Source organism: Poecilia latipinna, unplaced genomic scaffold, assembly GCF_001443285.1.
Source record: "Poecilia latipinna isolate Pla-1442-1.1 unplaced genomic scaffold, P_latipinna-1.0 Scaffold310, whole genome shotgun sequence".
Taxonomy (NCBI): Eukaryota; Metazoa; Chordata; class Actinopteri; order Cyprinodontiformes; family Poeciliidae; genus Poecilia; species Poecilia latipinna.
The window spans coordinates 18642-33413 of NW_015112926.1; the positions used below are offsets into that span (position 1 = coordinate 18642).

Genomic DNA, 14772 nt, shown 5'->3' on the forward strand with positions numbered 1-14772 from the left:
GGGGGGGGGGGGGGGATCCAAATCTTTAACATTAATCCCATACGATGTGGAGGCCGCAGCCCACTTCCGAGGAGTTAGCATCGCTGCGCGGATGAATCCTTGAATGCTTCCCCCTCACTCGTTCGGCACAGAAGATGAGAAAAAAAAATCCTCTGCAACCTAAAAACTATTCCAGCTGCTTATTCACTTCTCTGTGGGTAGCACTTTGAATGTTAAATCATTGTTTTCATCCTCTTAGCACATCATTTAAACAAGTCTTAAAATATTCCCCAGCAGCCATTATGGACTTAAAGATTCCCGAAAGAAGAGACACCACAGAAATCTCCGAAAATGCCTTCAAATGACAACGAAAACATTTAATTTCGGTTCACTTAAACGGTGGAAGGTGAAGATCATTAAAACGAGGTGGTTTCTACATGCACTGATGTTTATTCTGTCTCTGTTTTTCACATTTATATTTACACCATCCATCCCTAAAATTGTCACATTGGCCAGCGTGTGTTCCTTATTTTAGAATTAAGCATGCATTTACAACATAAATCCCAGTCAGACACACACATGCTCCACTGTCTGTGTGCGATCTCTCTTTTTTTTTTTTTTTTTTTTCACGAGGCCAAACACATTCTGAACTTAATTCTGAAGGCATGAGACACACAGGTCAAACACAATGAGGCTCTTTTATCAGCGGTTGCATCTTTTTCTTTTTAAGCCGGATAACCAGCTCAGGCATATCGTCGGTGAAGAGCCCTTTGAAGGGGGAAAAAAACAAAAAAACACAGAGTTACAGTATCTTTTTGTTGGTATTTTGGTTTTAACAGTTTTCTTTTCAAAGCTCCTGATTGTATTGCCTCCCCATAAAGAGCAAAACCAAGAATGTTAACGATCAGCCGAGCTTTGACCCCAGGCAATAATTTGATCCGGTGCAGACCAGGTCTGTTTGTTTCCCCGGATTAGAATCTATGGTTATAGTTAGAGATGTAATAATCCGGATTTTACAGACTGAAACTGATTTTTGCTTCTTTTTTTTTTTTAAAGGTTTGACCTGCTGATTCTCTTAAAAAACATAAAACTAGTTTAAGCTTTTTTTCCTGTCATGCTTACAAATAAAAACACAAAATAGTTATATGAATCATTTTGAATTGATTGTTGAAATAATCGTCAACTAATTTAGTAATCGATTAATTTTTAAATGGGACATACACTGTAAAAAAAAAAAAAAGGCCTGTTGCTGAAAGAACATCTAGTTCAAAGCAAAAATCTATACGTTTTGCAATTATTAAAAAAAACAAACTTTTGTAAAAATGTTCTAAACAAAACTCCTCAAGTAGTCTGGTTCAAATTCTGTAAAGATAAAATACCTCCTAAAAAATCTCCCTGTCCAGTTATTAACTGGTTAATCTAAAGAATAGATCTGCACTGCATTGATAAGTCAAGAAGAAGGGCTGAGCTTCTACATGTTGATGTTAGAAATATTATTTTAGCTCTTTTGCACCAAATGAATGAAATGTTTCTGCATTTTAGGCAAGAAAATTTTTATTTTCTTACTTGAAAAAGGAATTAAATTGTCCATTTGCATCTTTCAATGTATTTCTAATATTTAAAAAAATATTTAATGGTTAAATCAACAGAATGTGCCTCTTTGATAGAATAATCATAATTGATAGAATAATAATACACTGATATAATAGTTATTTGCAACCCTACACAGAATAAGACAAAAGTGACAAGTAAACTTTTCAGCTTGTTTTAAATCAGTAATTTCTTAATATTGATGAAAACATTAAAAAGTTATGCTAGGTATGTAGTGCTCTCAGTTGATCAAGAGGTTTAATCAAATTAATCACACACTGGCGCTGTGATTAACCACTGTGAAATATAAATAAGAACATTGTTCATATTTACATTTCAGGAATGGCGTTTTGGGTTTTTATCCGATGAATCAATCAGTCGCCAGAATAATCGATTACTAAAAAGTCCTTAGTTGCAGCCGTAATGATGAGTTTGGCTTGTGTTTTCTATTTCCCTTCTTTCTCCAGCGGAGATGGACAGCCTGTCGGATCTGTCCCCTCCCGGCTCCAACCACAACCACAACCACCTGGGTTTCTCCCAGCAGCAGCCCATCCCTGGCAGCACCGCAGAGCAGACGCCGTCTTCACCGGTGCCGCCGCTGCCGCACGCTCCCCCGCACAGCGGCCAAACGGGCGGCCGGCAGCCGCAGCTCCCCGGCCTGCACCATCCGGGGTTGGTGTCCACGCCCATCAGCCCCCAGCTGGTGAACCAGCAGCTCGTGATGGCGCAGATCCTCAACCAGCAGTACGCGGTGAACCGGCTGCTGGCGCAGCAGTCGTTGTCGCAGCAGTACCTCAACCACCCGCCTGTGAACCGCAACTCCCACACCAAGCCGCTGGAGCCTCAGGTGGGCTCCAACACGGAGGTTTCCTCTGAGATCTACCAGTGGGTGAGGGACGAGCTGAAGCGGGCCGGCATCTCGCAGGCCGTCTTTGCCCGGGTGGCCTTCAACAGAACCCAGGTGAGGACAAAACCCAGAATTTACTAGATTATCACGCTAGTTGGTCTGTTTTCTATGCGTCCTGTTGGTTACGTTAGGGCTGAAATGATTAATCCGATTAATCGTGTTTGATCAGTTATTTAAATATTTTAGTAATCGATTAATTGTTATCTGGAGTAAAACCTCTAAAACAAAGAAACAGCCATCAAATGATTTCAACTTCATAAACACAGTTTAACAACTTCAGTCTCCTGACATTAGTGACTTAATTTAATGGCAACTTTAGAAAATGATCATCCGTCTTGCCTTGACTTGTGCTCAGTTTCTCCTCCTGGCAATAATCTGCTGTTGATAATACATCATCCAAACTATTCCTTCAATTTGTCTTTGCTTTGAAGGTGTTGCATATAACGGGGAGCATTAAGTCGACTGATAACGATCAAGCTGAACATACAGCGCTCACTTTAAAAAGTCACATGGGAGAGAAAGACAGTGGTGTTTTTGTACAGTTCAGGAAGCTTCCTCTCAGTCTTATCTGTGTCTGATATGAGGAATTAGCCAGATAGTGCGCCTGTAGAGGATAATTTATTAGGTTTCCCGAAAAAAAAAATGCAGAGAAAAAGGAGGTGGTTGTAGGTTGTGTTGCATCAGACTAGAGGGGGTTTTGTAACAGAAAGGAAACCGATTGGCTAGTCTGGATCAATGCATTCACAGTGAAATATTGAAAACATGAGGCGTGTCTCGTCTGTTTTTTTTTTTTTATTTAGCTGTTAGACATCTCTGGTTAATCCAAGAGGACTTAAATACTCAAAAAAACAAACAAAAAAAACGAGTATGTTTCCCCATCACCTTGTTTTATTACCAAATCACATCTATTGATGGTGAGAGAAGCACAGCGTCGGTTTGCACAGTGTGTGGCCAGGAGCTGATGAAAAGGCCCAATCACACATCACCGATAATGGAGTCATCGCTGTCTCATAATGATGGAATTGAGCACTATTGAAAAGTAAACAGAGGATACACTGATTGCCCGCTGAACAAGGCGAATAGCTGAGCTCTTATCAAAGGCAACCTGAAAAAAAAAAATGTGCAAAATTACACGTATTATACACACGAGTTCCAGTGAAGTGTTTTTGTGGTGCGTAAATGGACAGACGAAGCTGAAAAGGAATCGAGGTTTTCTTTGATATGAATAAAAACTGGTGTCTGCAGAAAAAGCTACTTTGCTGTTTCTCTTAAGAATAAAAAACATACATTTTTAACCGTGGGTGTTTTTTTTGTTTTTTTTTTTTTCAGGGCTTGCTGTCTGAGATCCTGCGTAAGGAAGAAGACCCCAAGACGGCGTCCCAGTCCCTGCTGGTCAACCTGCGCGCCATGCAGAACTTCCTGCAGCTCCCGGAGGCCGAGCGCGACCGCATCTATCAGGAGGAGAGGGAGCGGAGCCTCACGGCCGCATCCGCCATGGGCTCCACTCCCCTCATCAGCACGCCGACCAGCCGGCCCGTTCAGGTACCGGACCCTGTCCTGCTGGCTTCCCCACTGACACGACCGGACCAGACACAAACGCACACCTGCGGTTTTTGTTAAAGTTTCATACGTTTTCTTATTGAAAGAAACTGATTTGGAAAAATTTTCTTTTGCCTGATTTTGTTATTTTTTTGTTGCTTAAATGATTTATTTTCATTTTGGTCCTTAAAATACCAAAATTTTCACTTAAATTTATGTTTTAATCCGTTTGATGATGTAATTTTTAAATATTAATGATTGATTATTTCATCATTTACTTGAGTCGACTTTTTACCAAATACAGAAAATTTTCCGGTGGCTCTGTTGTGTCTGGACAGGAAATCGTGAACATAGCGTTCCTTCAGAGTCTGGAAAAGTCTGTAAAGTTGGGAATTTTATTGATTATTGGAAAAAAAATTGTTTCCAGAGTTGATTTTATGTCTGCCCAATAGGATTGGGCGATACAGTTTAAAATTTTATCACGATATTTTGTGGTACTATTATGGTGATAAGAACTATTTACTTCTCCTTTTTAGGTAACTTTATGGCAATTATAGACCCACAAACATAAATACTCATCCTGAGTAATGAGCTTCTTTACGACACAAGTAGCTTAAATAATTTAGATTTTTATTGTTAATATGCACACTGTAACTGCATTTAATAATTGAACAAACAGTGGAGAAAAATATTGACTACAATTCCAACAATACGAGCAGTTTTAAGTATTTTTAAACATTATTTATTGTGACAACAATAAATCATGATCAGAAATTTATCACAGTAAATGATACGTGATAAACGATACGATAAATGCCCGCCCATAACGTCCAACCATAAATTCACAGTGAATTTTTTAAATCTACACATTAAAAGGTGGTCAAAAAAAGAAAAGAACTGACATGAAAAATCCTTGGGATTCCTTTTCTATTAATGCTTCAGCGGCTTTGTCAGCTAATGTTTGTGGCTGTGGAGATGAGAGCAGAGGAAGCTGCCAGAAAAAGGCCAGCATGGAAAACAAAGGCCAGATGTTGGCCTGGAGGGAAGCTGCAGCAGTAAGCCTCCTCACGTCAACTATCAGCGCTCGGATGAACAGTAAAACCTCCTTCGGCCAAATCCAAGTCAGAGAGGAGTTATTTTATATCAGAACATAAGAAAATTACTGTGATTAATAAAGTCATGGAGCAACAAGTATAGTGGTAATATTAAGTTGAGAATTTTTGTATTTATTCCAACTCAGAATGTTTTTCTTGTTTGCTTTGTTTAGTTAGACAGCATTTAAGCATCTGCTATCTGTCCTATCTTTTTAAATCTAACTGATAGTTAATGACAGTGTTAGTTTAAATTGAACCAACCTGGCTGTCAAACTGTGCAGACCTTTTAGTCCAGGTTCAGAGTAGATGGTCTACCGCTGCTGCCACCGTCCCACTCCTCCACGCTCCACCCAGGATCGCATTATTTAAACCTTTAAGCTGTCTGTTTTGATATATTATTACTGTTTAATGTAGGCGTCTTCTTGCAGTCAGTGATGAGGAAAGGTATGCAGAGTTGTGGGGGGGCCGTTTGCTTTATTATCATAAACCAAATCCAGACATGTACGATGAACGTTCCCCCATAAATTCTAGTGCATTAAGTGGTTATCCATTAGGCTGCACATTTTTATTGTACAAACACTGACTACTTTTGTGCTTATTAGCACACTCAGTTTTTCTTGCAAGTATGCATCCAGTTTCCACCCAGAGATGTTTTCTTAACATCGAACACTTGACTGAAACTTTAGATGACTGACTTTCCTTTACCTTCTTTCTGCATGCAAATCAGCTCCGCATCTTCCCCGCCCTCACCACTCAGGTGAAAATCAGGCACAAATGATGGAGGAAGTAAAAAAAACCTGTGCTAATTTTGACCTTTTGCCGTGCATTAGACAGCGCCTGCTAAGAAAAAAATTTGGTTTCCCTCAGTGATGACAAGCTCCGTGAAAGATCAAACATCGTTTAGTCGGTGCCTCTCTCCAAATCCCTGCATGCCACACCACAACTCTGTACCCTCTCTTAGAGTCAGTGTCCTTTATGAGAGACGTATGTGGCAACTTTCTACCACTTAAGAGCATTTGATGCGCGGTCAGCTGCGTCTGGGAGGTGGCGGGGGCAGACAAAGGCGTCCTCTGTCCTGTCTGTGAAGAATATTTGGCTTTTATTCAGGTGAAAGGGGGGAAAGTAAGAAGGACAAAGGCCCTTCCATCTCCAAAATCAAGCCCCCTCTCCTTTTAAGTGCTCTGCTTGCTAGTAAAGAGAGTAGGACTTTAGAGCAGAAGCACTCAAGCAGTTCACATTAATACACTGAGCAGCTGTCTGAATTCAGAGCAGTGCATCAGAGCCAAATAATGAATCTTTGCACAACAATTTATTGAAGTGAAAATGTAAAAAACAAAGTCTGCTGCAAAGTGTTCTGCGCACATGAAACCAGATTCTTAAAACCAGAAGTAGCTTTGCAGAGTTATCAGTCGAGACAAAGACACTTTGAAACTTTGAACTAATTCTGTCCAGCTAATTAGAGGAAATCAACTCATATCCTACAAAAAAAGTCTGTGAATAACTCAGGCAAAGCAACATTTAGGTCTGATCATTCACGACTTATTAATTTCCTGTTGGCGTAATCTTCCCTCCAAAAAAGGCTTCTAAACTTGTTCAGTTGTGCTTATTTGTTAAATAACTTTTAACAACTAAAATTACACATTTACTTTATTTATTTTAGATGCTGTAGTTTTAAAGTCCATTAAATTGGCGATAAAAATAATTTCTAAAAACCGATCCAGGGGAGTCATACCATGAATATAAAGTATACCAGTCGTAACTGCTCTGCATATCAAGATGTTGATTTTAGGTCATATCACATTTCTTCCGTCTCCCAGCAACCAGCACAGCCAAGACTAGGCTAGGCAATTTGGAGGTGTGCGTAACCCTGCACATTCATTATTGAATTTAGAGCAGCTGTTCAATAATGTTATTGATCTTTGTGCTAAAACTGCTAAAAATTACCTGCTAAGTGTTGTTACTTTATATAAATTAGCTTAAAAGCCTTTTCTGCATGTCAGTTCAGTTTGTAACAGGTTGGGCGATAAATCGATTTTATTGATTCATCAAATGTTTGGTTTTTGAAAAATCCAGATTTTTTTGTTCACCAATGCACTCCAAGCCCAAAGCTGCCATCTTGCTTGACAAGCATGTTTGGATTTGGACTTTGAATTCAGGGCAGTTATTTTATTTTTTAAACTATGAGGAAAAAGTAACAAAATTACAACAATAAAGTGGTAATTTTAGGAAAATGAAGCAGTAACTTCAACACATAACATAACAAAAAATTCAAATGAGGAATGTTGAGCATCTTGTGAAGCTATATTATGGTTTAAGTCTATAAATAATCTATAAATAAGGAAATACTGCATCTTTTAACACAACTGCATCGGATTATTATCAGTAGCAGGACTTTGAAATGATTATGCGAACAACTGAATGCATTTCAAAGATTTTGATAACTCTATAAAAGCTTTTTGTCTCATTAAAGTGACTTTTTTTGTCATTTTAAGATGTGCTTTGGGTAAAATTGTGTTTTTATTCTGCTAATATTACAACAATTTTTCTTGCAATTAAACGATGGAAAAAGTCCTGCTCAAAGCAGAGATGACAAAAGCCACTTTTTGAAAATATTTTCAGAAAGTGAAAAGAAAATGAGAAAAAAAAGAATAAAATTTAATTTAATCTGGTGTGAAAAAATTGGAGATGTTATTTTTAAGTTATATCTCCCAGCACTGGTTTGTAAAAACAGAGGTAGATCTGCAGTAAGAGTAAAGACAAAGACCAAAACAAGTTCAGAGTTTGAAGAAAACCAATTCCCATCCAACCAGAAACTCGACGAAAACACAAAAACAGCTACTTGGTTGTAAATCTGCAGTGTTAACAGTCAGGACAATGAATTAAAAAAAAACAAAAAAAGTTCAAAGCATCTGGTTTGTGATTCTTATTCAAACAGCTCTCAGAATACTGTTGACACATCAGCCCGATCGCTCCAGGGGTTGTATACTTCCCCCACGTGACTTCAGCGCGCAGACATTCATCATACAGAGCCGCTCCTGCGCGAGGCAGTTCTCGCGCACGGCCGCAGACGCAGGTTCACTCGCTCGCTCGCTTGCTCGCTCCGCGCACCCTGGCCATCTGCCAGCCTCTCTCCGGTGGAGCAATGCGGTGTGAATTCACGCACATAAATCAGCCAAGGTGGCAATTGAGCCAGAGACAGAGGAGGCTTTTTATTGGCCTCATAAAAACAGATGCAGAGGTATGTTTCTCTCATGTGTGCTGACGCCTCGGCTCGGCTCCCCCACAGCCAGTCGCTGCACGTCCAGGCCTCGACAATTTGTTTGACACGGTATCGTCCCGCTCAGACTGACGAGCTCCGCGTCGAGCTGTCGTAAAAGAAGATAAAAGAGGCAGGGATGCCCAGACATTCCATCTCCACCACAAATTTCAGGATTCTGGGATTGTTGTTAACACATCAGGCTCGTATTAGGCAGCTAGACAAATACTTGAATATATATGTTTTTGATCCCAGCCTCTTATTTGGTAGGAGTTGTTCGCTGTTGGTGTTATTATAATTTATTTGAATGCCATTCACTTGCACTCATACCCAGCCCTGTGCATGTCTCCTTTCAAAAGCCTCGTATGGAATGATTCATATGCTAATGATTCTTGGGTAATGCTTTTATTAGGATGCTTGTTACCTTGTCAAAGGATTTTTGTCAAGATGCAACAAGCCGCTGATTAAAAATGATTTGATTTCACTTGACTTGCATTTGCTTTTTAATCACCAGCTCCACATAAGAATACTAACATTTCATACAACACATCAGAGTGGTTTTAAGCAAAGCAACAATCCAGCTCTCAGTGTGGGTGTAATCTACACTCCAATGTGTGTGTGTGTTGGTGCAGACAGATTTCTTTTTATTATTCCACATGTGAGCCTGAACAAACTTGGCCGTGTCTTTTTTTTTTTGCTCTTGATGTTTTCAGCCTCGGAGGGAAGACTGCAACAGCGTGAGGCCGGAGGACTGGAATCCCCGGATCCCAGTGGGAATTTCACCTGTGAGCACACAGCGTCACCCACTCACCCCGACAACTGCAACACTGCAAAATGTGAACACACAATTACACCCACGGTCAAAGCACACACACACACACACACACAACAGTTTCTGAGCAAAAGTATTTAGCAAATATTACGCAGATATGTCAGAGTTTGATGGGTGTCACACTCAGTTGTCACAGTGTTAATAGTTCCAACGTATCAGCAGAGCCTCATGTAAACTCACAACACGACACCATATCACACTCCAAATTGCAAAAACTCAAAATCTTACCAAGATTGCAAATATCTCAGCACATTTGAAATAAAACAAAACTAACATACAAGTAACTTTTCAACAAGATATTTGAGCTGGCTTTAAGTCCTTTGTTTTTATATAAAAGTACTATTTCTACTGACAATATTTTATAATATAGCAAAACATTTTTCCCGTGTTATAAGTGAAATAATCGTCCAACAGAAAAGTAGTTTTTCATCAGTGTCGAGGAATTAGTGACTTAAACCAAGCTCCTATTTTTTCTGAAAAGTTACCTGTAAGTTAGTTTTCTTTTTATTCAAGTGATATTTGCATTAGAATCTGGACTAAAGATAAGTTTTTGTTTTTGCAGTGCATCCTTCACTCTACATCTGCTGGACTTCATGCACTGCTCTACACATGTCAAATCAAATTGAATACAGTTTCCCGTCCCTTAAATGTTTTTTTTTCTTTGCATTTTTCACGCTACAAACATAAACTTTTATGTATTTTATTGGGATTTTATGTGATAGAGTAACACCAGGTAGTGCATGGGTCAAACCCGAGGCTCGCAGGCCAAATCCAGCCCATCATAATCATTTCTGTGGTCCTCTAAACTCAATAAATTTTATGATAATACTGTGTTTATACATTATTTTATCAAAGTGTATAGGACCAATTTACCTTAATGTTAATATTTAGAAGTACTAATTGAAAAAAGTTAGAATATTTAATTATTAGTTAGTTCTATTGATACACTCTGCTTACAACCTTTGAGGAAATTCATGATCTTGAAACATGAAAATGAGTTTGACACTCTTGAAGTAGTGAAAAGATAATCATATTTATGGAGCAGTGGTACGATGAAATGCATTAAGATAAAACCATGAAAAATAAAGTATAAGGTTTGCTGTAAACATGCAATAGAAGAAGATCTGATAAAAATGTAACTTTCTGGGCCACATGCAAACCAATATTGCTGGAGGAAAATAAGCAACATCACCAATGCACTACTTTGTGTTGGTTTATAACATAAAATCTAAGTTCAAGAGGCGTTACTTGTAAGATATTAATGGTCAGCGTGTTTAAAGTGCCATCAGTCTAGACAAATAGACCTTTTAGCTCCATATACTTATATTTACCACAACAAAATAAAGTTTACATTTAAACATTTTTAGACGTCTGCATCAGGTTTATCTTGCGTTTCTTGTTCAGGTAAAACCGTCGCCTCTGCCGAGCGAGTGGAACGGCAAGACCGAGAACTGCATCTTGAACATCACCTCCACCATCTACGACGAGATCCAGCAGGAGATGAAGCGGGCCAAAGTGTCCCAGGCCCTGTTCGCCAAGGTGGCTGCGTCCAAGAGCCAGGTACCCAGACACACGGGAACCGTCGTCGTTTTATTGTCGGTGTTAATCGTGTTCAGAGCAATTACAGCAGAAGGTATTTCAGTAGCTGCCATTGTGTTACAGATATGTGCAGAACTTTGTCGATACTCCACTAATGCTGAAAAAACACAATTTTTCAGTTCCTGTGTTTCCATTAAGTAAGAAACGTGAATGCATTTTTTTACCTGATAAGTCATCCTCCTTCTACTTCCTGCCATCTGTTTTGTCGTTTTCACCAGAAGTAGCACTAGTTTGTTGCTCACATGAAATAAGTGTTTTCATTACAGTTTTGCAAAATACACAAATTTTGATACAGCCGAAAAACCCTAAAGAATGGGCGTGTTTACTTTACGTGAATTTATTTTCATAATTCCAGTTTGCACAATTTTATATGGTCAGTGGAAACACAGATACTTATTTTACTTTATTTTAAAGTGTGTTAGCGAGTTTGCAGCCTGGCAAACAGCAGATGTGTTTCAAACTAAATAATCTTTATGTATCAAGTAGCAATTTAACTCTTTGCAAACATCTCTTTATAAAACATCCATGATAAAAACTCTCTCAGGTATTGAACTGTGTCACGTGAAGTTGGCCAGAAGTTTTAGGTGAAACGTGTTTGACTCCAGAACACGGCAGCAGTGAGATATCATCATCGTCATCATCATCATCATGTCTTCTTTATTGTGGGTTTGGAGTTCAGCGGTTGACGTTGTTTCAACACCAAACAAACCTGTTTATATTAGCTCGGCGCAGTAAGATGATGATGAGGGGCCCCTGTCAGCTTCTCACAAAGCTCGAACAATACGAGCCTGTGTGTGCTGGAAACAGAGAAACAGACGAGGAGAAAACACACCAGCAGTTTAACTCTTTATTAAAAGCAATTAAAGCTGCGGCACCCAGGACTTAGCGGTAATGTGTGTGTCGCAGGCAGAGCTGGAGAGATTTCCACAATTGTGCCTGATGAGGAGGACGGGTGGGGAAATAGATCACCAAGGGCGGAATAATCTCGGAATATCTGCAAAGGCTTTATGTTTTTTTTCTTGCTGATTAGGATGATTATAGCCCCAGATAGCTTTGTTTTACCAAATTGCAGTTTGATGCACAAACCACTGTTTTTGTTAAAGAGTTCAAAGACTCCTTGGAAGGATGGAGAAAGAGAAAAGGCAGTCGCAGTATTAACTCGCTCCTGTCTCCTTCTCCCCAAATTGACGGCTTGTCTGGGAACCGATTTCCACCGTGCCCTCCCCGCCTCCCCTCCCGTCTCTCCGTCTTGCCCCTCTGCCTCCACCGTTCCCTCCGATTTCTGCCTCTTTTTCACGTTCCATTCATGGCAGGCGGGTGTGAATGTGAATTGAGCTGCAGATAAGAAGTGTGCTAATTATGCCTCTGAAAAGGGGCCTGTGAGAGCACTTATCTCTGGCTCCATCTCGTAATGGGCGCTTCCCGGGCAGCTGGTCTCCCCCCTTACCTCAGCAGCCGCCACAGCTCCCAGCAACCTTCAGACCAGTCGCTGCTCCAACCACAAACCTGCTCCCAAAGCTTACGCAGAGCTTCCACTGCAAATTCCTAATAGGTCCCACATTTGTTAGTCATTTTAATCCACTTCATAGACGGGTTCAAGTCGCGTCTTGTTATGTTGGAGATTCACTGATCAGGATTTTCCTTGTCGATCCAGGTTTCCAATTTTTTAAAGTCCTGACTCGTCGATTCAGATTTTAAATTTTAAATAAAACACTCAAGGAAAATATTTATGTTGTATTTACGATTGGTTAATTTATTTCGAATGTTGTTATTTTAATTTTCACATAAATCAACTTTTTTTTTTTTTACGTTTCCTGTGTGGCAGTGATAATTATTGTCTGAGTGTCAAAGTGAAGCCCAACAGATTTACTTCCACAAGCAGAGGATTACTGCTTTCACCACTTCTTATGTATTTAAAACTTTATTAGGAATTTATTTGGATTTATTTCAGATATGATGATGGACACAGAGATGAAAGAGAAAGGTTGGGAAAACATTTTAAAGGAAATGAGATAAGAGTAGAGGAAAGAAGTCTGCCTCTAAACCTGCAGAAAGAGAAAAAAACAAAACCTAGAAACCACAACTACAAACAAAATATACATATATAATAATAATAATAATAATAATAATGGTCTTAGCGTTCGTATCAAGCTTTTCCTGGCTGGTTCAGATTTTTGTTTGTTTTTTAAGAGACTGACTTGTCGATTCTGATTTTTAACGTTTAAACATTTGAGAAAAATGTTTATGCTGGAGGTTTTTTGAAATTTTCAGTTCTTGGTGAAATTATTCTTATAACATTTAACTAAGGATTTTTCCATCTAATTTCTAGAGACAATTTCTTAGCGCACTTGAAATAAGATGAAACTAACTTACAAGTAAAATTTCTGTAAGATATAGGAGCTTGTTTTAAGTAAATAATTACTAAATGTTGATAAAAATATTAATTATTTCATTTCTAAGATAGGAAAAATGTCTTGTTATAAGTGAAATAATTTTCCAGTGGAACTACTACTTGACTGAGTTATTGACTTAAAACAAGCTGTACTGAAAAGTTACCTGTAAGTTAGTTTTGTCTTATTTCAAGTCTAAGATACTTGCACTAGAAACTAGATCAAAAAATGCCTGCTTGTGTTTTTGCAGTGTGCTGCAGAGTTAACGGTGTCTGAAATAAAAATGTTTCTTTATACAAGAGAGGTAGAACAGAATCCACCTTCCATTCATGCACAAAAAAACATGATTTTCTCAATAAGTCGTATCAGGGAAGGCAAAACAAGTAAGCAATTAGCACCGACTCTGTGTCTGTTTAACCCTGCTACGCACTGCTGCCAACTCATCTCTCCTTGCTCACTTGAAAAGAGGTGTTAGTGGTAAAATCATCGCTCCTTCTGATTGGAGGATTTTGTTCCCCCCCCCCATTATGTGCGATATCAACGACGCCATCTTTATTGCCTTTTTTTGGTTCGTATGAAGCAAGTTGTCTTCATTTACATTTCGCTGAGGTCAAGAGATGTTTGCAGGGAAAATATAACCCGAATGAAAGGCTCCTGCTAGCAGCGAGCATCGGGGCTGGTGATGGAGATGGAGGATGGGCTCGACTGGCAGGGTGCCCATATGGGGTCCAGGGAAATAATCGTTGGGGGAGGGTGACGAAGAGGCCTCATCGCCGAAGCTGGCACCGTCCTGTCAGTTCAGGCTCAGCTTTGGGAGGGTGGGGGTGTTTCAGAACAGAAAATCAGCTGACCAGCGCGTCAGTCCCATGTGTGCTGGGTGGGCGTTTCCCGGCAGCGGTATGTTTAGAAGAAGCGCTTGATTTATTCACAGACAAGTATTTGATAGAAACCAGAAGGAAACGCGGTCCGTTTTTTCATCCTGTGGCTCTGAAGATGGAGGAGTAGTAAACATTTACCTGATTGGTGCACGCTCTGCTCCACTGAGTGTGTGTATAGATCTGTGTGTGTGTTTCTTCTTCATCAGATATAGGTTTCTGTGCAGGCAGATTGAATGTGTGTGTTGTACGAGTGTGTTTGGGAGGTATCTGGAACACAGCCATTCTGTTCTCTCTTAGGGCTCGTAACCACAGCAGGCCTCTGCCAGACCCTAACAGCCCCCCCCTCCTCCTCCTCCTCTTCCTCCTCTCTCACGTATTCAGTGTTGCATTTCAATCACTCTTTTACTGCCACATATTCAGACGCAACTATAGAGCTGTGAATCTAACCTGAGCCGTGTTACTTTATCTGATTAAAGGTTGCGACTCGCACCCAGTCAATCTGGGAAAACGAGGAGAGACGCCGTGTCGATGGGAAATCAGAATCTGAATTAATCCATTTGCATTGAGCTCCGCGAGTCGTCCGAATCGGAGAAAAGGATCCAGTGATGGCACAGACACATTTCATTAAAAAAAAAAAAAAAAAAGAACTTTGTTTTGAAAAATTCATGTTTTCCCTATTTTTGAACTTCCATTTTGGTTTTTCCTGCT

The 14772-nt window shown here is 39.6% G+C and overlaps 1 protein-coding gene across 3 annotated transcripts in view; it reads left to right on the forward strand.

Moving 5' to 3' along the window:
- Positions 1 to 14772, forward strand: part of satb1b (SATB homeobox 1b) — a 56891-nt gene that overhangs the window by 17394 nt on the left and 24725 nt on the right. For 2 of the 3 annotated variants that reach the window (XM_015034744.1, XM_015034746.1), the window contains exons 4-7: positions 2037 to 2530; positions 3806 to 4018; positions 9079 to 9201; positions 10602 to 10757. In XM_015034744.1, coding sequence (XP_014890230.1) covers positions 2037 to 2530; positions 3806 to 4018; positions 9079 to 9201; positions 10602 to 10757 — 986 coding nt within the window. The remainder of the gene's footprint in view (positions 1 to 2036; positions 2531 to 3805; positions 4019 to 9078; positions 9202 to 10601; positions 10758 to 14772) is intronic. The other variant, XM_015034745.1, reaches the window with a different exon arrangement.